The 23,007-nt window shown below is 41.3% G+C and overlaps 1 protein-coding gene across 1 annotated transcript in view; it reads left to right on the forward strand.

The window, feature by feature from the left end:
- Positions 1 to 22,580, forward strand: part of CPS1 (carbamoyl-phosphate synthase 1, mitochondrial) — a gene marked incomplete at its 5' end in the record, with an annotated part of 54,031 nt that extends 31,451 nt beyond the window's left edge. The window contains 12 exons of the mRNA XM_009875603.1: positions 116 to 183; positions 2,327 to 2,402; positions 4,967 to 5,044; positions 5,673 to 5,780; positions 6,985 to 7,074; positions 8,482 to 8,652; positions 11,266 to 11,340; positions 14,023 to 14,121; positions 19,504 to 19,563; positions 20,486 to 20,598; positions 21,130 to 21,259; positions 22,482 to 22,580. Of these exons, the coding sequence (XP_009873905.1) occupies positions 116 to 183; positions 2,327 to 2,402; positions 4,967 to 5,044; positions 5,673 to 5,780; positions 6,985 to 7,074; positions 8,482 to 8,652; positions 11,266 to 11,340; positions 14,023 to 14,121; positions 19,504 to 19,563; positions 20,486 to 20,598; positions 21,130 to 21,259; positions 22,482 to 22,580 (1,167 nt within the window). The remainder of the gene's footprint in view (positions 1 to 115; positions 184 to 2,326; positions 2,403 to 4,966; positions 5,045 to 5,672; positions 5,781 to 6,984; positions 7,075 to 8,481; positions 8,653 to 11,265; positions 11,341 to 14,022; positions 14,122 to 19,503; positions 19,564 to 20,485; positions 20,599 to 21,129; positions 21,260 to 22,481) is intronic.
- Between the last annotated feature and the right edge of the window lie 427 nt (positions 22,581 to 23,007).

Raw genomic sequence — 23,007 nt, forward strand, 5'->3', positions numbered from 1 at the left:
TGCCTGCCCCCTCGTATTATTCTCTAGTAAAGTGCAAATGCAGATGGAGTTGAAATTTTGGCATGGCTTTAAAATATTTTCTTGTTCACAGCATGTTTTTCCTCCCTTTCTTTAGAGAGATGCGGTTGAATTTGCAAGATCTGTGAGTTACCCGTGTTTGCTGAGGCCTTCCTACGTTCTGAGGTAAGGCTCAACCATCAGAGCTCATCAGTCGGGCTAGGAACTACAAAAGCCTCCTTGAGACAGGGGAGAATAATTTCAGGGCCTGTGTGGAAAACACCATGCTAGGTGCATGTGGCGTAAGGCTGCTCATCTTAACAGGTGGGGCAACTACTCAGCCCAGTAAAGGAAGCCAACAGGTCCCTTATGACCATCAGGCAGAAAACAAAGGTAGAATGTGATCACAGGGATGTCTATTTAACTGCATTACCTTTTTTGTACCTGAAGGCCAAAATCATGAACCATCTGCAATATTCCGTCAGGTTCCTGAGACTACTACCTGTACAATTAAGCCACAAGATTGTTTGTCACCAGGAAAAACAGAAGGGAACATGCTGAGGCCATTTAGTGTGGTTGGCATCTGTTTTCAGTAAATGACACTGCATCTTTTGAATTCAGCTTATTTGCGAAATTTCTCTGCTTACAGGCATGTTTTATGTCCCTACGCTGTGGCAGCTGCTTCTCTTTAAATAGGCAGAGCCACACAGCTAGACTTTTTGAAGAAGTTTCAGCAGCACATACACACAGCAAACTCACGTGTTTTGAATGATTGCTCTTTTCTGCAAAGAGTTTCTTCATAGCTGAATGACTAGGTGCAGAGAGGCAATTGCAATTTACGAGTGAAAATAAATTTGAGATGGAATCCTTTTCATAGGAAAAAGAGATATGTATCAAAATGAAGAGGCACAGTATTTATTTTTTAGGAGAACAAAAAAAATCTTTTCATTTAAAAAAAAAGAACTCTTGTATGTTCAACCCTCAGGGAAATATCCTTTAGAAGGGACTGCTGAATGTGTCTTTTCTGTGTGGTCATTCTCCAGATTTTTAGGGAACACTTCTTATGACATGTTGTTTCCATCCTTATTAAATTCAGTATAGGCCCTTTCCATCTAAGTATTTGCTAAACAGTGTTTGGACAAGTTAAGCGAACTTGAGGGAGAAAGATGAAACTGCAGAATGTCAAACTTGAGGAAATAAAAAGCGAAAAGCCCCAGCAGAGCACACTGTCTGGCCTCTATTTACAGAACAGCAGCAGGTCCACAGCTAGACTTCTTCATCCTTTGAACAGATACAGCCCTCAATATTTGCTGGGTGCCCTGGAAAACTAAATGCATTTCCCCGCTAGCTATGTACTGTGGGTACTAGCTCGCATCTTCAGTGGTGCTGCTGACACAGGTCCATGGATTTAATTGAACTCTATTGATTTACATCAGCTGAAGATGTAGTCTGGTAAGTATTATCACCTAGGTATTTGTGACTATTTATCTTAGGCTAAAGTGACTGATTTCGTGATATAGATCCTTCCTCCGCTTTTCCCCACAGCCTCTGTGGACTTGCCCACCAAAGCAAAGGGGAAGCTAATCATGAATGGTAGAAATGACCAATGTGACAGGTTTTTTTAAATAAGGTTCTTGTATTTAAAAGGCACCTGAATCATTGGCTTTTGAGCCATGTTCTTCCAGATCTCTCTCTCTGGTATTACTGACAGCTACGTTTCAAAGCAGCTTTCAGGTACAGTGTCTGTATCTGCTGTACCTCTCCCTTAAGGACTAAGATGTTAGGGGAGGGACACAGTGAAGTGGCCGTAACAACACATTTTATCTGCATTTATAGTGTGGCAACCATCACCAGTGGCCTGTGCATTCCTTACTTCATCTCTCCCTGATGAGCAATTGTGCTAACGTGAACAAAGCATCTGTTTTGTCACAGCTAACCTGCATGTATGGGGGAAGTCTGGGTCCTTAGCAGGCTTGTCTGCTGACTAGACATCTCCTCCAGCCTGGGGGGAGCTTTAAAGGCTTGGGTCAGAAAGGGGGTTTGGCAGCAGTGCTAAGGCTGCACAATTACAGTTCTTTGTTTGATTCTTCATTATGGTTCTGAGGGTCACCTGTCTTCTCTGGGGAGGTATAATGGAGGTTCATTACGTTTCATCTCTGCCTTTCTTTCAGTCAAGAGCGGAGGAAGTAGCTTGAGTCAGGGTCTTGCCTGGCTAGCCTGGCTCACAAAGGTTGTTGGCAACCCTGTGCAGGGGTGTCTAACCCTCGGATATCTCCCTTGAAGTCACAAGGGCAGCTGACCCGTTTTCTTTTCGTTGCCATTCTTACAGTGGGTCTGCGATGAATGTAGCATTCACTGAAGAGGAAATGAAGAAGTTCTTAGCAGAAGCCACGAGAGTCTCTCAGGTACCAGTCTTTGTGCTGCTACTGCTTTTTCTTTTTGTTTGCTGTATTTGTTTCACCTTAATTGTGTTTTCCATCACTTTGTTTCTGTATAGTGTCTTCCTCACTCCTTCCTTTCCTTGTTTGGGGAGGAGCAAGTGAAATTAGAGTTTGACTCCTCAGTTTCTTCCCAATAGGCTGTCCATGGAAGTCTCTGCAAGCATCCTCACTGATACGACCAGGATGCCTTAATTAACTAGGAGCAGTTAATTATATAAATAGTAGACTGATGGGCTGAGAGCCTTCCACCCCATCCAAGCTTGCTGGTAGCCGGTTATGCCAACCAACATAAAACAGCTAGGGCCTTTTGCTCCGTTTCTGAACTGTTTTGCCTGGCTTCTTTGAACAATTTAAAACTTCATCCTGGCATACTCTCACTTACCAATGACCTTTTGAGTTGTTTTATTATTATTATTATTATTTTACTATGACATTTAACCCTCCAAATCATGTGCTGAGTTACATTTTCCTCTAATATAAAAGCAGGACTGTTGCCCTCTTACTGTTAATCCAGTGGGATTATTGATCCATAGAGTATGTAAAGCAGAAGATAAAAGCTCTGTTTTCCATTTTAAATGTTTTTCAAAAGCTAATTTGGGGATTTTTACAATCTCTTTTTTTTTCTAGCAAAGGGAAGGATTTGGCCTAGTACACTGAAATTTAGAAAACTGAGCAATTTCCCAAAGACATGAATGCTTCCATACATGGGAAACAACTCAGAGCCTAAGTTTCATCTCTGTCTTCTATCAGTGATATTGTAGAGGGGGTGTTTGGAAAGATGAGAATATGGGAGGAGGAAAAAGTTAAACTATTGAGTTTAAGTGAAGAACTAATAGAATTCAAAGTCTGATCTTTCAGCAATCTCTGAGTTTGGCCTTGCCTTTTGGTCTATTTTCTTCTGAAGGCTTTTTCCCTTCTTCTCTTTTTTTTCCCTCCTTTTGAATGGTCACCGTTCAGAACAGTCCTGTAGTACCATAACCAGTACTGTCACAGAAATATTGGGGTTAAATACAATAAGTCATAGAGGAACTTTCTAGAAACACAACTGGCTATAGAAGCTAGACATATTACTGTTGACTCGGGGGATTCTTTAATGGTTAAGGCTTGAACAAGAACAAAACTCTGCTTTTTAAATGTATGAGGCAAATAATGGAAGTTTAGCCTTTCAGCAAGAAGAGATGTAATGAAAGGGAGATACCTTACAAAGCAGTAATATCCTGAAGATTAGGTTAGTAGGGAGGCACACGCTGTCTCTGAGCAACTTTGAAAGTGGGAGAGTACCAATGTTACTTTTATCAAGAGGAATCCTATAACTAATTCTCAAAAGACTACAGGTTCAGCCTGTGGTGGAAACACACATTCTTAGCAGTGCACAGCCCCCGAAACACTTAGTGTCTCTCTGTACTTCATCTTAAGTTTGCTATTGTGGTGTTGTGTCATTGTGTCATTTCTGTTGTCGATAATGTTCAAAATTTCTTGTGTGAGTTGAGACAGATCGGAGTAAACAAGATTGTATGCACATATAAAATCTTCCGGTGAAAAACTGCAGCAAGACAGAAAGTTACAGGACACAAGCCACAAAATTTATGAAATAGCGTAGGCTGTGGCATTGTCCTTGCCTGTGAATTTACCCTTGCACTGATAAATATAAGGAATTGTGTCTTGTAACTTTTGGAGTTGCCTGATATTTTTTCAAGAGGAGCCTTTTGAGCATGCACAAACTGTCATTTATTCCATTTTATTCTCTAATAAATAACGGGCAGTTAACAGTGGATGGGACAGGTAAAATGTTGAGACATAAACCCGGCCAGGAAGAAGGCGGATTAGATTTTTAACCATCTGTTGGAGCAGGTGGCTGGAAGGAGAAAACATTCGAGGAGAGTGGGAAGTGTGTGCTAGCGTCCCAGAGATAGACAGGAAGAAGAGGAAGGAGAACAGTGTGTACCAGGGAATGCACTGAGAGTCAAGGACAAGTTGTTCCTGGCCAGCTATAATTAAGTGGTGACTGCTCCCTTGGAGGCTCAGGAAACCAGGCAGAGAAATGACAAAGGAATAGATTGGTTGCCTAAAATATATGACTCTTTAAAACAGCAAACAGCCACTATGCAAAGTCATTAAGTATGCCAAGAATCATTACTTTGTGAAGCAGTGTGTCTAGTGAGGTGGCTGAGAGGCTCAGAGGGAGGAAGAATTGAAGATCTTGCAGGTAAGGATCAGCGGTCACTGGATCCATGCGTGTGTCCCACTGTCTTTATTTTGCAGTAATCTCACTTTGTGGTTTTGTCCCAGATTTTCCTGTCATGGAGACATTGTGGAGCAGTTAAACTAATGCATCAGTGGATTTGGGAATATCATGCCAAACTTCCTCCTGTTACTGCTTTGGAAAGTTCATTTTTCTGTGGAAATAATGATGTTAATAGATTAGTCTTGCAGGATTCTGCGCCCAATGGTTTTCCAGTGAAACGCTTCAGTAATGTCCAAATACTCTTAAATAAAATCTTTCTTCTTTTCTCTTGTCTTGACGATAGGATCACCCTGTGGTACTCACTAAATTTATTGAAGATGCGCGTGAGGTAGAAATGGATGCTGTAGCCAAGGCAGGAAGAGTAAGAACTTTTCTTTCATATAAGACTTGTTTTTCAGGATTGGAGATATGCAAAAATGTATGGTTTTTATACAGCTGTGGATTTGTGCTGAGATGAGTAGAGAAACAAGAAAAGATGAATTAATCTTAGGTTCAAAAACATTGTGCTTGAAAAGCCTGAACTACCTTATTGTATACATCTAAATAGTTAATTTTTTAAAACATTGCTTAACCATGTGAATGAATCCTTTAGCATATATTTTTACTGGATAATATGCAAATTATGTTAGACCATATTTATTTCTATTGCAGAATGACAACATTTTGGTGTTCATGGCAAGCAGAACTTAGAGAGCTGGTTTAAAGCCTAATTAGCTTTTACATTCCAAGTCAGTTTGTGTTAGAGAGAGGAAGGAAGCCTTAGGATCACCAGGCAGGGGTAGGTTTGATCAGGTTCAGAGTTTGCTTACCCATGGTATGAAAGACACTGACGTGATCCCCTTGTTCACATTCCCAAAATTTTTGGAAATTCCCTTTTTTCCCCACCGTCTGTATCCTCTTTTGGATACAGGAGACTGCTAGGCTGGTGAAGAGAAACGGTTCCTGAGAGAGCATGAGGTGACTAACGGCTCTCTTGTTACGGTGTGCAGGTTATTTCACATGCTATTTCAGAGCACGTGGAGGATGCAGGCGTTCACTCTGGAGATGCCACCCTCATGTTACCCACACAGACTGTTAGCCAGGGAGCCTTGGAGAAGGTAGGTGCTGCACTGACATTGAAAACATAAAGAAAATAAGAATTTGGATCTGCCTTCCCTTTTTGCTTTGGAGAACTCAGTCCCCAAGGGAGAAATCAAATCACCAATGTTTTTTTAAAGGCCGGTGTGATATGTGCAAGTGTAGGATGTCACTGTGCCCCCTGTGATTGACTGGACTGTAAGTAGGATCATCTGAACTGTATCGCATTAATTTAAGTAATAGAGGTACACACTTTCAGATCTGTGGGATTTTTTTGTTTCATTGGTTTAGAACCAGCTTCCATAGCAGTAGAGGATTGTCTAATTCAAATATATGCCATGGTTCACTTTCTACTTCCTTTTCTCCCACAATCCTTAAATTATTAAATCCAGTGTATGACTTTCTAGCTGCCTGCCTCTCTGAAAAGGGTATCAGGATGAGTGAACCTTACCTAATCTTGAGCTTTTCCCCTTTCAAGAATAAATGTAGTGATACAGAGTTAGTTGTCAAAATGCATTTTCTAGATGAAAAGTGCCATCCCCTGTGATTAAGGGTTTGCTTGGAAGCTGTAATGCAATGGTCTGTGCTCCAGCTCTGTTTACAAGAATGTCCAAGGCCTTGTTTCTGAAAACAGTCGTCTCCTGGAGGAAAGTTATTGGAATGCTTCTACTGAAATGGCACGTGATTTCTTGACAGACTTTGGAAATAAGACCATAATGTTTTCTCCCAGTTTATTCCAGAATATATCTGCTGAGACACCTCCTACTCATCTGTGATGAGACAGGCATCTTGGTGAAAGATTTTTGGGATGCTTGTAAAACCACATAGTTAATCTCAAATTAACAAAACGTCATTATTCATTAGTTCACCAAGAAAGGTACAAAGGCTCCATTGTGCACTGTAGGGCAGGTCAAGTTTTTTATTCTCTTTCTCCTTCTTTCCTCTGGTTTCTCAAGCACACACACATAAAGCTGATTTTGCTTCTGCTCTTGATGGCAAAGAGCTTCAGGTTCTAGGTTACCAGACAAATTAAACATGTTTGCTTCTGAAAGATAGTGCTATTGCCAAACTGAGAATATAGGGAAGAAGGATGCTGGGGCAGAGAGATATGACATTTAGAGGAAATCCACATGTGAGGTGATTTACTGCCATGATGCTGTTTGTCTTTTGGGATTTATTTTTTTATTATATATATACACATTTTTACTTTCTTTTTTTCAATAGGTAAAAGCTGCTACAAAAAAGATTGCAAATGCCTTTGCCATCTCTGGTCCGTTCAACATTCAGTTCTTGGTGCGACGCAACGATGTGCTGGTAAGAGCTCTCGTGACTGTCAGAGGAAGTCAGGCTCCGCTTTGGATAGTTTGGTGTCTGATTCCTGTGGTCACTGCTGTGGAAACTCTGTGGCAGTGGCAGTTCTAGGTTTCTAACCTGCCTCGTCTGAGGATGTGTAGCTCACCTGTGTCACCCCTGGGAACGCAGCTCTCCCTGCCTGTGTGGGAGAGAGCATTCTCTGGTGCCTTCACAGCGAGGGTGGAGTGAGTCTGGTTGTGTTGTCTATCAGCACTAGCTTTATTTCTCTGTGATGATCTGTCCTTCCAAAAATTATCAGGCTTCAATATGATGGACAGCACTAGGACTTATGCTTCATCTTGTGAACTGAATATCATTGCTTTTATTTCCCAAATATCCTCTCTCATATTTAGCTATTCTGATGATTAAGTTAAGCTTTCCAAGACATTGGAAAGAAAGCAAGACAATTTAAGTGTTTAAGCCTTCAATGTAAGCCATTAAGATGATTATCTAAATAGTGTGTTCCTAGTAGCTATCAGTAACAGAAGTGCAGCGGGTGTCTGACCCTCTATGGGTAACACTTGGCTTTCTGTTGCTAATGGAAGAAGGTCAGAGGAATGTGAGCAGAGCAGGACCGAGGAAGCAATGAATGGAAGGAAAACCTGACATGGCACAGAAGAGATGTGTTACTGCTGAAAGATCCTATTTGGGCTATTAGTTGAGAAGAATGTACTTGCCATTCTTGACTTTTCTTCTGTTTCACACACAGTTACTTAGAAACTCCACAGAGGGACAGAGTGGAGCTTTTCCTTCCTTACTTTCCCTCAGCTGTGCTTGCCTTTTTTCTGGATAAACCTTCCTTTTCCATTCTTCTCCAGTTCTTGCCCCACTTCACTCCTCCTTTGTTCTCACTTACAGTAATTCCTCTTATGCTAATGAACTCCATGGCATGCTTCTCAGCAGGGTGCAGAACTTTTTGGTTTCTTGTTTGGGTCACGGAATGACTTCTACATGTAGATGAGGAAAGTTGATGAGGGTAGCCCAGTCATTCAAGAAGTGCCATTACCATGGAAAAAGAACAAGGTGGGCTGCTAAATGTTGTACCTGATGCCTGTGCGTAAACTTCCCTGCCTCTTGCACACTAACTTATGGTATAACACAGCGCGTTTTCTTAAGTGGATTACTCTGAGTTCTAATTTTCAGACAACAGAGATGAAACTCAGTTGCAGGACTTTATGCTCCTTGTATCTCAGGCTGGCCACTACCCTCATCACTGTTTATTGAACACAATTTCTGTGTCTCTTATTTGGCAAACTGAAGAGCATCTCTGCCAAGAGGAGTAAGGACTGATTTCCAGAAATATTAATCAATCTGTTTCTTCACTGCACAGTGCCTGACCCTGATGTTTCTCCTTTTCAATTCTTTCAGGTGATAGAGTGCAACTTGCGGGCTTCACGCTCCTTTCCCTTTGTATCAAAGACTCTGGGTGTGGACTTCATTGATGTAGCCACAAAAGTGATGATTGGAAAAGAGGTTAATGAGTCATCCCTTCCCACATTGGAACGTCCCATAATTCCATCCCAGTATGTTGGGATTAAGGTATGGTTTCCAAAAGAACACCATGAAACCCCACAACAGAGCCAGCACCCAGTGCATTAATAGGCCATTAGTACTTTTATGTCCAGAGAGAACAATTTACTCATTGGCCAAAGGCCAATTTGACCTTTTGTAATTTCTGTCAAGATAACATACATTTGGAATTTTAGAGAAAAATCAAAGGAAAATTATCCAATGATTATTAACAAAATCAGTCGTCCTTTATTTCTTATTTCTAATGTACTCTGAATGGTGTTTATGAACTGCATAATAAATATGCACTTGCAGAATTGAACACTGAAGTTCCAGCTATTTCATAATGCTGTCTAATATATCTGTGGACATGGACAAATTTGTCTTTTGAGTGCCCCCCAGGCCCAGGATTTGAGACCTGGGCTGTTGAATGCATGGAATCCCCTTTAGATGCACCACCAGTTAAGCGGAGGGTAAAAGTCTTGGATTCTTTGATTTCAGTAGGCCATGATTTTTCTTCCATAATTACTAAGCACCTAAGCACCTAAGATGCTAAAGTGTGCTGTAGATATTTTTGAATGCTTAGTGGAAGAAAAAATTAATTGAAGTTCCCAATTATAAAAACCTAGAACAGCAGAGCAGAAAATACAATGGGTAATAAGAATTGTTTATACAGAAACTTTCAAGCTTTAGTAGCTTCCCTATCAAAATAAAATTGAGGAAACGGAAAACACGTAACATCTTTCGCTCAATAATATGTTTGGCCCTATAAAAATGCAAGCCAAATCTGTGGCCCAAGCCAGCGCAGGTTATTGGCAAGCCGGAAGTAGCTTTACATTTTATTTTGATGCCACAGATAGGCATTATCTGAAATTCTAATCCGAGACTTTTTTATTTTTGTGAGTCTTATTTATTTTTATAAACTTCTATTATTCAGACCTGGGGCTTCTGCACTGTTGTTAGCTAAACTGTCACGAGTTTTGTCTCCTGGGAATGCTGGCTACAGAGTGGAAAACCCAACAATATTCTTGAAAACTTTGCTGGAAAGCCTTTTATACTGCTTGTGTTCTGTGTGGATTTGTCAAATATAAAAACCTGCTAATGCCTTTGGAAGGGCTAAACTTTGAAAAATATTCCAGTTAAACCTGGTTCTCATTATTCATGCATTGTATTTTCTGTCCTCTTATGTTTTTATTGCTAAGAATATTTGCGTGGAAATGGGATTTTGTTTCTGTAGCAGTTCTTAAATGCTCTGTAAAGAGAATATGAAGCTCTTCTCTTCTTTCTCTACACAGCTGCTCCTTTGTGGATTTGGAGTCCCACCGTATTATTTTTAGTGACTGAAAAGTCAACTTTCCATGTTTTCTTGCAGAGTTAGACTAGTATCATGGCCTGACCAAGGTTAAATCCTGGATAGAGCATGACTGACTAAGTTTTAAATAAGATTTATCTGCAGTACCAGAGTCTGCTCCTGCTGATGCATTTTCATGTTCGTGGCAGACAAAAGTTAGGGAGCTGTGGAAGGCTTTGTTGCTTGTTACCTTTCAGAAAAATATGTGCATTAAAAATAATCCACCTTGACTGCCATATCTCAGCTTGAGACTGTAGAGCTGGCCACTGTGAAAAGCTTTTCTTTACTTATAGAAGAAGCAAAACTGATCTAAAAGTCATGAAGACGCATGACGTTTTTTGAGCAACATTTCACAATGTATTTCTGCTGTCACAATTTAGTTGGCCATTGTTAGGTGTCATGAAGCAGTGTCTTGTCCGCAGTGTTATCCTCAGAGACTTCCAAGAACAGAATTATGTCTTTGCATATATAAAAATCGATTCTTTCTTAAGGAGCAAGGATGTTGTCTTTATGCAAATACCTTTAGTAGTTTAAAGTGTAAAGAAACGCTGAAGAAAATTATTCCTTAGCAGAAGGTTTGTTCCATATTTGCCAATGTGTTCATTGGCTCTTTAACAATGTTTCTTTCTCTTCTATTTCTTTTTTTTGTAAGGTCAAATTAGACAAGGAAACTCGGATACTGCAGTGACATAAGTCCTCAGATAGTGATAATGATCAGAAGTTTAATATTATCGTACAAAACATTAAAAAAATATGGGTGTGCATTTGAGGAGAGAGAGAGGGAAAATATGAAAATAATTTGCAGAATCTCACATGGTTTACATCAGAAGAGCATGTTCTTGTTGAATGATTTGATTCCTGTGAATGAAAAATTTCTGTTGAAGAACAGTTTTTTCAGAAAAACTGACTGGCTTCTGATAGTATCTCTCCTTGTTTCATGAATTAGAGGCTTCACAGCCTTTCTGTTTTGAAATGTGTCCCGATAGTGATAGTGGACTATCACAGATTAGAAATCTGCCTTCAGAATGTGAGCAGGACTGCAAGAGTTAGCAGGATGATTTATTGGTGAGATACATGATTGTTCATTCCAGTCTGTTGTGGAGATGCTGGGGGAACTCATTTGCCAAGTACTCCTTTGCTTATCAGCCTTGACCAGTGCTTTTTTGGGGATTAATTTGTGTCTGTCTCTGTCACTTCCAAGTGTAGCTGGATGTTTTGGTTGCTTTTTTTTGTTTAGAATGACACGTTAAATTTTCATTCTCTTTCTTCCTGCCCCCTTTTTATTTCACCAGGCCCCGATGTTTTCTTGGTCCCGGCTCAGAGATGCTGACCCTGTCCTCCGATGTGAAATGGCCTCTACTGGGGAGGTATCTTTTAGATTTGCTATTTTTTTTAAAACCAAGTTGCCTTTAAACATCATGAATCATTGAAAGTGATCTTACTACTGCCTGAATCATGATGGCATCTGTAGCTTCTTCAGAAAATTGAAAACATCTTTCTTAGTTGTAAAAACACATTGTCCTGGAAAACTCAGTTTATTCAGCCACTGGATGTCCCTGTTTACCTTTATGTCAGCTCCCTGAGTTGGACCTGCTTGGAGTGACAGCCTGAAGTGAGTTTATCTGAGAGCTGTCGAGTTCTGGGAGGTTCTCGGTGCATCAGTCTCTTTTATGAATCACCTGCTTCTAGACAGACAAGTGCTTACAGCTTTCAAACCCCCCACATCGACACATGCCAGAATAATGGCTCCAGGTCACGAGTGTTTGGTCTTTGAACCTGCTAGTTACTTAAAGACAACAAATACTTGTGGTGGTATTTTTCTCGTTGCCTAGTAACCATCAAGGCATGTCCCAAAGTGCAAAAGGTGAGAAAAAGTGAGCAAAATATGATGACTGCAGCACTGACTGTTGGTAGGATGAAGGGGAGACTGGGCTGCTTCACCCACTCTTTCTAACAGCCAGGCTGTGAGGAGCTTCTGAACGGTGTCTCTGGTGTATGCATGGCACGCTGTAAAGGCACAAAGTGTTCCTCCTGCACAGGCTCAGCACTGGTGGGAGCCCTCACCCCTCAAGGGTTACAGGTTTCCCTCTATGACATTTGAAGAGATATTAACTCATCTAGAGCAAAGAGGTTTTTTGGTGAGTTGTTGCTGAGCTGTCAATAGCTTCCATCGATATAAGCAAGCTATATTTCAACTCGCTTGCTCTGTTGCTTCTAGAAGAGAGTTGTGGTAGCAAGAAACTTATTCTGGGCTAGAAAGCCTGCTTGGGAAGTGCTTAAATTCTGAGGCAATTAGATTAGGCTTAACTCTTCTCTACCAGAGCTATGCAAGTGGCAGAGCCTGGGCTGCTCCATTTGATGTGAATTTGGCTGTGTCTACATCCACCGTTTTTGTTAGGAAAGGTTTAGCATTTTAGTATGAAAAAGCACTATACCCAGGTACAAGGTACAAACAGCCTTAGGTCTCCTGCATCTCTCCAGAATTAATTCATTTTGCTCTCCATGTGAGGGAAATTAGTATTGCAGAAGATTTCCTTTCAGTGTAGTTAATGGGCAGAAAAAAGCCAAGTGGCTTCTGTGACTTCCTTAATTTCAGAACAAGATTGACTACAGAGACACACTCTTCCACCTCCCACTCAAAACAAAAAAAAGGGAATAAAAATGTAACTAAGGGAAAGAATTATTTTTCTGAGCTTTATATGAAGTTAGAGATTATCTTGGTCATAAAGGAGGGATTATTAATTTTTACGAGTTGGAAAGATCCGTATTCACAAATGCCATAAAATGTGACAGTTATGAAAGTCTTTCTTGTCAGTGAAGTAAGGATAATAACTTGCTTTGGGTAAAATGCTCGATTGTTCCTCAAAGATATTTTTTGGGTTTTTTTTTGTTTTTTTAATCCCTTTCTTTGAAGGATTTTTGTTTATTTTGTTGTTTTTTATTTTACTTCAGAATATCTGGCAAACCATCATTTGTTCTTCTTAACATGAAATACTGTTTTCTGCTCACCATGGTAACAGTAAGGCCATGAATGTGAGGGCTCGCTCTGTGATGGGAAGGGCCATAAGAGGAAAATGGGAGAGCAATTCTCAATCAGCTCCTTTATCCTGTCTGTATATGTGTGCAGATTTGCTATTTCAAAGAGAAAAATGTCTGACAGTTTCTGCCTCGGACTGTTTTTCAACAAGTGCGGAGTTGGCTAGAAAAAGTGAGGGGTTTGTGGCTTTTTTGGTTCCTTTTTTTCTTTTTTTAACTTTCACAAAAGCTGAAGCATTCTTTTTGTCATCAGAATTCTAAATTTTGGTAAGGAACACAGTTTAGTTCTTTCAGAAAATCATTACAGTATGACAGGCTGTAAGCAGCTGAGCTCCATAGGCAGTTCTGAATGATGGAGAACTGCTAAATGATTTTCATTGACTTCTTTATCAAGTTTTTATTTATATAAAAGAAATTATTATGAATTGGTATGATTACTTTGTTGTTTTGCTAAGTATATGCTAACATTTTAGTCAAATTTTGTACATCTGTGGACTTTTAAGGGAAAAACATCTTTACATACTGTAGTTTATATTCACCAGAAATGTCAGAAGTCCGTGACTGCAAATCACAAGTGCTGTGTTACCCCAATTTGCAGCGTACACACGGAGAAACATGCCTGCATACAGAACACTCACTGATATTTAAGCATTATATAATGTTAAACAATTTGCAGTGCACTCACAGGCATTGGAGCAGAGGATGTGTACAGCATTCCCATAACTCAGCAGAATCAATTGTTGTTACTCCTTGGTGTGCTGTTTGAAACTAAAGCGTTGCTTATTCCTTTGTTATTGCTTCATTAAAATTACGAGATTTGTCTGCAATGATTTTCTGACTTTTTTTTTTTCCCCCCTTCCTGCCTGCAGGCTCCATGCAAAAGCAGTCTGATTCTGCGTGAAGAAATCAAATGACTGTATTTAAAAATTTCATTCGTGTTTCTTTTTAAAGCAATGTTTTTGAGATGTTTTTGGTTTTTCTCCTCATGCCGCCTTCTTTGTGCCTTCTCCCAGGTCGCGTGCTTCGGGGAGGATGTGTACTCTGCCTTCCAGAAGGCGATACTTGCCACGGGGTTTACATTTCCAAAGGAAGGAATTTTGATTGGAATCCAGGTGAGTCCTAAAATTCAAAGCTGAGAAAGGACTGACACAGAGGAACCTGGTAGTTGTTGCTTTGCTTACATTCACGTGTCTTTATGGCTTAAATGTATTTGTCTGCAGTCCATCCTGAAATGCAGTAAGAGAGTGAGAAACAAAGAACCTGGTGAGAGCTTCACTGGATTCACTGGAGTTAGACTGTTGTGGTGTTTTCCCTCTAATTCCTGGCAGTTTCTACTGGAGCTGCAGAAATTTCCTGCGGGCAGATCCTGGGGACTGCTGCAAGCAGAGGCCTGGGATCAGAGAGTTAAGAGCCACCTTCCTGCGGGGAACAAAGCCCGTAGACATTCAGAGAAACGTCCCAGCTAGAACTCAGAGCCTGCTCCTTGCTCCCTCCCAAACGGGAGCTCTGAGGATGCTGCTTTCCAATCCTGACATATCTGTACATTGCCTCTTGTCCTTTTGAAACGAATTTCTCTCCCCCTCCTCTCAAAAAAACCCAGCTAAACAGTTTCCATACTGCAAAGCTGGACCTGCTAGTCTTTCCCTGTAGATGCATATAATTCATTCCAGGCAGAGCTGCAGCTTCATCTCGCAGTGTAGACATGCTGACGTTGTTAAGGTGTTGCAGGGCTACTTATTGGTGTAGCACTGTCAGGCAGTGAGACCTCCACCAAGTACGGCACTGCCATGTTCCTCCCCTCACTGGAGTCATGATGGGAATGTACTTGAGTGCAGTGGAGCGAAGGGTTAAAGGGCAACAGTCTTCATCCTGCCACTTGCTTTCCTGGCTGCCTAGAGGCATGGCTGCTGTTATTCCTTTCCCTGTTCCGTTATCACGCGTGGCCAATATTGTTCTCTACCATGCAGCTACCTATTAGCTGGGAGTAAATGGCTTGGAAAGGAAGAACCAAGGCTACAATTTCTTGGTTATGTTTCCGGTTTCTGTATGTTGACAGAGCTCTCTTCTCTTACGGACTGCCTCTCAGACACGTCCTATGGGTCTAGTGATTTTATACCAGATCTAGAGCTTGGACTTGGACTGCCTCTCAGACATGTCCTATGGGTCCAGTGATTTTATACCAGATCTAGAGCTTGGACTCCAGGTTTCATCTCTTGCTGTGACCATCCTTGAGTTACTATATGTGACAGAAAGTTTAAATGATGTCGTAATGGGAATGTCCTCCAGTGCAATGGCTTTTGCAGACAGGCTTTTTTGTGAGGGAGTTCCCAATGGGTTTGCCTTAGGAACAGCCCTGTGCCATTCACAGTTGTGTATCAGCCAGGAAGACATGTTTCAGGATGAAAAGGTAGCTAGGCAGAAAAGCAAAAAGTGTCGGTTCTTTATCACATGATAGTTATCAACTGCAAGTCGGGTCCTGAAGTCAGTTACACTTGTAAACTTTGAGATATGTGTATGTGCCTCAAAAAAGAATCAGGTATTTCCACTACAGCTAGAACAGTCTTGGACTCCCTAAAGACAGCTGATTGCCTCCTGCTGTTTCCCTGTTGTGGTTGTAATAAGCTTATGCCCTACATGATTGCATAAAGCAAATAAACAAAAAAAAAAAAAATAGATGAAAATTCCTGTCAGACAACTGGGGTGCGAAAAATGTGTTGGGCTGTCAGTGCCAGCAGAGGATGTGAAGGAAGTGTGTGAAAAGTGGCCAGAAAGGAACATGACTTCTGCTAACACAGATTACAGCTTAGTCCTTAAATATATTCATACATACCCGCTTCTATGGATTGAAACTGTTGCTCTAAGGTACCTCAAATTAGCAGAAAGTCTTTGCTTGCTACCTAGATAAAGTTTAAAAGTTCAATATGAAACTCTGGGTAGTTGGTACTATATATCTGCGTTATATCTGATCACTGCAGATTTTAGAACAGCATTGAAAAAAAGAGGAAAAGAAAAGCCAGGAGAAGAAAAAAGGAGAGACACCAGGGCCTAAAATTTAAGCCTATTTTCCTGATAGCAGCTAAAAGGGAACAGGCAGCGAAGAGTAATTTTAGCTATAGAAGGCATTTATGTAGGTTTTGTGTCAGTATCTGTTAAACTGAGCCAAATGTTCTTTGTACAAAGGTCTTAATTAAAAAAGAGGGAGGGAGATAACCTCAAAATTTCAACCTCACAAACCTTTTAAAAGTAACAGAATTCTGTCCATATAATGAGTGGTTTACAGATCATTTTCTTGCAAAAGAAACTTGAAAACAACAGACCAATCACTTAAAGGACTCTCTTCGTCTCAGCATACTTCTTATATAATTAAACTCCAAATCAGCAAGTGTAAAGTTAAGGCTGAGAACCATATATTATTCCCTCACCACTCTGGAGTTTGTCCCCTACCTACTTTTCAATGGTCCATCTCAAAGCAGAAGGGAAATAAAGCCTTGTAAGAAGGGAAGGTTCAACTGCTGACCTAGACCTGTCATGTTGACTATGAGTGGTCTTCCCTGAGCATTACAGGCTGGAGGAAAGGGGAGCCCCTCGCTGCAGAAACCAGAGGCACAAGGAATTAGGCATAAGGTGGGCTGTGGGCACCAGCAATATCATTCTCATTTTAATCTCAAACACAGGCTCATCTACCTCAAACTGGCAAAGTTGTCAGCATGTCCTCAGAAGGACAGATGCAAGGTCACCCCTCTCCACGATCATTTAATGTTTAAAGATCATGGCTGTGAGGGAACGATGAGGTGGAGGTCCCTTCCTGGGCAGAGGCTCCCGGCTTTCAAGCTGCAGGATGGTTTCTGCAAGCTGTTCTGGTGCCCTTGGGGCCAATTCTTGTCAGGACCACGTACACCAGCCTATTTGGTTGTCTCTGAGGAAGATGCTACGTTTCATCTTCAGTGAATGGTGAGCTCACAACATACCCAACTTTCAGAGGCTTCGTTGCTTCATGATTAGTGGCTCACTCTGATTTTTAGACTGGACTTTCAGCTCTTGCAGAGGGAGAAATAGGAGACCCAATGATCTTGAATTCTGTTTTCCTCAAAAGTATCTGGGCTCAACATATTTAGGTTATTTGGTATAGTGCACCTTTATGCTGTTGCTCTTAACTATGTTGAAGTGAGAGGAGGCTGCCTTCTTGTGGGTGAAATAGGTGCAATTAACATTAGTAGTGAGGGATATCTTTGTTTCCTTAAAAATGTTTTACTCTGGGCTGTTCTGCAAATCAAGAGTCAAATGGCTGTGCTGCAATCTGCAGTCCCGATACTCCTAGGTAATGATCCTTACTCAGGAGCTTCCACGTTGGTGTCCTCCCAGGTTGGTAATTCTGCTTGGGCCATGCAGAAATGTTGCTAACAAAGTAATCATCCTCAAGGTCAAACAGGTGAGCGCTCCTTGATAGCTGCTGGACAGCACAAGGCAGGTTGGGCAGCCAGCCAGGACCACAAGCCCACTGGATCGTCCTTTGGTCCTGATCATTCTCTGATGTTGCGCAGGTTGAGGTTCCCCAGGATATTAAAGGCCTGATGCTCTCCTGGGGTAAATGGAGTACGGCTTTCTTGTTAGACAAATGAATCTCTGCCAGTTTATGCAAACTGATAATCTGACCTCTTTTCTTTTTACAATTTGAAGAAATCTGTAGTGCTGAAACCCTGAGTCTGCCATTAAATAATTTATATTTTATGCAAGAGGAGTTGAAAAGCTCATTTTATTTTCTTTCCTGATTGGGCTATTCAGTGATATCTCTGGGACTGAGTGCATCTGTCTTACATCTGTGCTGGTGACCACGAGATACGGAAAGCATTGATGTAGTATTTTATTTTTAAATCGCAGCACTCTAAGTCTGTTGTTTCAAGGTAACCTTCTGCCTTGGTTCCTTACATACCAGAATTTTTGCATGCTCCACGGTGGATTTGGATACAGAATTCAAGATTATCACAGAAGATGAGCTGGCTTCATTTTGAGATGGATCTTAGTGAGAACTGGTGTAGCTGTATTGGATTAACTGAGGATGTAGCCCTTTACAAATAGCAAGGTGTTCTAGCAACCATGAGAGGGAGGTTATAAGAAGTAGAACTTTTCCGATAAAGGCAAAAGAATACAATTCTCCTACAATAAATATTTCAACTAAATAAATCTGCTTGTACTTTTCACCTTTAGTAACTGATGGTTTCTTACATAGATTCTTTCAGCCAGCTTGTAAATCTGAGGCTGCTCCCATGAAAGCTGACAGCTGTAATTTCTTTCCATGGAGAGGCTGTTTTATGTGTCACAAGTGTTCAGTACATGTTTGATAGAAGTTTATAATACTGTTGTGAAAGCCAACCCCTCTGACCAGAAGGCAGAACCGTTCTCTCTGACTGGGAAGCTGCCAACCCTGTCACATTGTATATTTATATTTTCCAGTTAGTGTACAGAACGAGATGGCTTTCAGAATGAAGTTCTTTCCAGAGTACTTGAAAAAAACCTGTTGACTCCTTTACCTCACAGGATATCATTCACTCTTCAGAATATTGCTCTCTCTCCCATAAAGGTTAAGCTAGCAGTATTTCCAGCAGGGATGAGGGAGTTTGCAGAAACCTCACTTGCAAATGGCCAGACCAGGCTAAAGTTAAGGGCAAAGTTTGGCCTGCCTTGGCAGTGAGAGGGTCATGTGTTGCATCTGATCTTTACACTGCTGCACCTTCAGCATTGCAGCGAAAGTTAGGCTGGGATCAAATTTTTACTCACTCGTTGCTCTAAAGCAGCTTGCTCAAGTGCACGTGTCTACAGGAGGGTGTCTTGTCTTTACTTCTTCTAAATTGTGTTGGATCTGGGTGTGCATTATTAGAGAGACTTTCAAAGGTGCCATAAGTACCTGGGCACTCAGGTCCTTGTAGGAATAGGGTGTCCCAGTCTCCTGAGTAGTTTTGTGCTTTACATTTCCATATGCCTGTGGGAGTTTGAAATGAATTCACGCGTACGCAGGCTCTTCTTCATGTAAACTTGCAAACAGAGCATCCAAAGGCAGCCCAAAGCCTGTCTATATATGTTATCTGTCAGAAGAGAAGGCCGAAAGTTTGAGCAATGATTGAAAATATATTTGATCAAGAACAGAGGAGGCTCTAGTTAGTGTACTTGAGAAGGCAATTGCCCAGATAATTAATATGCAGTAGTAAGTCTTCTGTAGTTGCAGTCAAGCTTAGTTTGGGAACACTTAATGCTGGTGTTGTAACAAAATATGTCTTAGCTGGAAGTGACTCGATCTTTGGGATGCAGACAGTTTTCTTGGAATGGCACTCTTTGTGCACATTCAGACATTTCTGCACACACGCGCATGCACACATGCTCTTAGCACAGAAAGGGGTGTTTGCCTCCTAGCACAATCTGGAAGAGCCTTGTGTTGCCAAACAAAACACTGTTTCTAAATCCTAGCTTTGATGCTGTACCTAATAAATTTCCTTTTTCAGAAGTCCTTCCGCTCCAGATTCCTCAGTGTAGCAGAACTACTGCATGAGGAAGGTTTTAAGGTAGGTGGTTTCAGTTATTTAAAACTAGGGAGTTATCAGTATCTAAACTGTACTGAGCCTGCCACAGGAACGGGGAACATTGGAGTTTATTTGGAGAGAGAGAAAAGAACATTTTTGAAGTACAACGTGGTGCTTCATTTTCAGCTGAGTGATCCATAAAGTCAGCAAGTATCACCCAATTAAACGTTTACATGATTGCTTAATTGAACATACAGGACAGTCATGATGGCAAGAAAAACCCTAGCTCTGCTATCAGCCTGCAGCCAGGATGTCACATTATACATACCTCTAAGTTCTCCAAGAAATCTCCAAATGCCTTCAAGTTCTGCATGCCAACAGGATGCCATGTATGACAGGACAGGAAGGAGGAGAAGCCTTCATGCAGTGCTTCATCTTCAGTGATATTCACAAGCTGCAGACACATGAAATTTGTGATGTTTACATCCCTCTTGTAACTCTCCTGCATCATTTTGCATCCAGATCTTGAATGAAAAGTAACTAACAACACAGTCACAGAAGACTGACAAGAGCTTTGAGATGTAAAGTATTTAAGTATTGTTTTCCTCAGTGGCATTAGTGTAACTACTGGATTTGCAGCTTTGCCTTTCAAAAAAATTTTTTTTGTAAGTGATTGAACTTAAGCCGTATTGAAAGTCAGAGGGATTTAGTTTTTCCTAAGCCACTTAACTGCTTCTGGATGTGTTACTACCGTTCATTGACTATCATCCATCAGCATATCACAGATAACGGAAAGTTGGGAAAGTCATGTTGTTCTCTGTGTGTCTCTATATGGTGAAAAATACCCTCCCAAACCAGCTCTGACAACCAGGCTGTGTCTTGGGTTAGACCCACATGAGTTAAATCAAAAGTTTCTGTATAATGAAGCACACAGTAAATAACTTTTTATTTTCCCCCTTAACAGCTTTATGCCACACAAGCAACCTCAGACTGGCTCAACGCTAATGGTATCCCGGCAACTGCTGTGGCCTGGCCATCGCAGGAAAGCCAGAGCTGGAGCCTCCCTCCGATCAAGAGGTAGGAGCAATACTCACCTTGACACATTTGTATTAACATCTGGGATAACAAGGGGCCTGTTGAGATCAATGACAGTGATTTAACAGGACTTTGGACTTAATCAAAAAGTTTTGTTTTCTCTTGATTCTGTCTGGGATTGCCACAGCAAGGAGGTTTCTTCTTAGTTAATGAACAGTTCACTCATTTAGTGTGGCTTGGATATATTGCTCCATGTTACATTTTCATGCAAGGATATGTGAGATCTGAATATTTAGCCTTTAATGACAGTCGGTCCTGCCTTTAACAGAGTTGTACTGAGCTGTATGAAGGCTGAATATTCCTTTGCATCACTACATAGAACAGAAATAAAGCCCAAATTCCTAAGTTGCAGCTTAAGGTCTTAACACCTCAACTGTTTTTTTTTAATTGGGTTGTAAGATTAAACTCAAATGAAAATTTTCAGTGTTGTTTACCTGCATGCCTGTGCTATTCATTATGGATTTTCATTAAACAGGACACATTGTGATACTGTCTTGTCCATTGTCCCTTCAGGCTGGTAAGGGATGGGAAAATAGATCTGGTGATTAACCTGCCTAACAGCAACACCAAGTTTGTCCATGACAATTATGTGATCCGGAGGATGGCTATTGACAGTGGGATTGCTCTGCTCACTAATTTCCAGGTACTTCCCATGTTGTTCTTTCTCCTCTTATTTATAAGAGCCTTCAGAGCTTTCAAGCACTTGTGACCCTAGATTCCAGTGTGTTTGAACCCTCATTATCTTTGACAAGTGATAATGTGCCTGAAAATCGAGGCACCACGATTGTTTGAATGTGTTCTCTTTTTGCTACTGTACAAAATAACATCGGTCAAAGTAGAAAAAAACATTGAAAAAGAAAATCTTGAGTCCTTTACTGCAGCTCAAGTTGTTGCTGTATCATTGTCACTTCAGAGCAGACATCTTGTACAGGATTGCCTATAACATGTTTAAATTATGTGTGGGAACAGTTTTTTAGCACGGTCCATTTTCCAGCATGGTCCTTAAATAGTATAGCAGGATGTAGTTGAGCTTTCTTGAATGATCCTTGGGGCAATCCAGTTTCAAAGTGCCATCCAAGTGGAATTGCTGCCTGTCCTGTTGTAGTCCCCGGTTGCCAGTCATTATGTGTTTGTAGCTCCTGGCAAACCCCAATATTTGGTAACGCAAAGTGGGACTCCTGCTGCCAGCAGTACCTTGACTTCCTTTGCAAGTGGCTTCAACTGTCACTAAGGAGCCTCATCTGGCTCTCATTAAGCACAACAGCCAAATTCCCATTGATTTCAGTGGGGGCTGACATGGAGCCCAGTGACTCAAACTGGTGTCCAGCTGTGCCAAATCTTCTGCTGTGATTGGAGAGCAGAGGGAATGCCAAGCTGTAAGTTCATAGGCAGGATAACACCAGTCATGATTAGCAGGACCCATAATTTACCCACTAGCAAAACACACACTGAGAGCCAGAACAGGAGTCCCCATCCAAAACGTATGACCACATCTGCTTGATACATTTCATTGAACCCTTTTTCATTGGGAAGTTTTAATCTCTGAGTTTGAGAGGAAAACAACTCTGTGTTCTCTTCAAGGCCTGGGCTGTAGGGGAGGAACAACAGCTCTCATGGGACTGAGCTGTCTTGCCAAAGCAGCCCAGAATCTCTACGACTCCCCAGCTGGGCGGGCAGGCTGAGGGCTGGAGCTAACACCCATGCGCAGTCATCTTGAAATTGTTATTGATTTTGATGGCCTCAAGGACTGGACCTGCACAGGGTAGTTTCAGCGTGGCAGCGCAGAAGTGCAGCACCTGCTCTAGTACTCAACCTTCTGCAGAAGGCTTTGCAATGCTCAGTCCTCCTCTGCTTTATATTGACAGGTGACAAAGCTTTTTGCTGAAGCTATCAAATACTCTGGGAAATTGGACTCCAGGAGTCTCTTCCACTACAGACAGTTTGACAATGGAAACACTGCATAGAAGAACTGTCTCCAATCTGCAATCTTATTGCTTCTGGCACCACAAAGGAGAGGGGATCTCAGATCATCCACCTAACCATCTTTCTTTCCATGTATTTTGTAGCATCCACACTGATTGTTTTTCCAACTCGTACAAACTAATTCCTAGCCAATACTTTCGATGGTTCATTGGAAGGCCGTCCTCTCCCCAGCTTCTCCATCTCCTTCTCCCCATTTCCACATAGGATCAAATATTGGTTAGTTACTAGATGGTTAGATCCAGACACCACCATAGCAGAGGAGATGAAAGGAGGTGAAAGTGGTCCCGCACAACATTGCTTCTTTTGTTCACAGCCACACATCCTTAGAAACACCTACCTTAGGTCCATTATTCCAACTATTCTGATGCTGGACTACTAGAGAAAGACATTTGGTTTTCTATTTCCATT

This window comes from Apaloderma vittatum, unplaced genomic scaffold (assembly GCF_000703405.1).
Source record: "Apaloderma vittatum isolate BGI_N311 unplaced genomic scaffold, ASM70340v1 scaffold18568, whole genome shotgun sequence".
NCBI lineage: Eukaryota > Metazoa > Chordata > Aves > Trogoniformes > Trogonidae > Apaloderma > Apaloderma vittatum.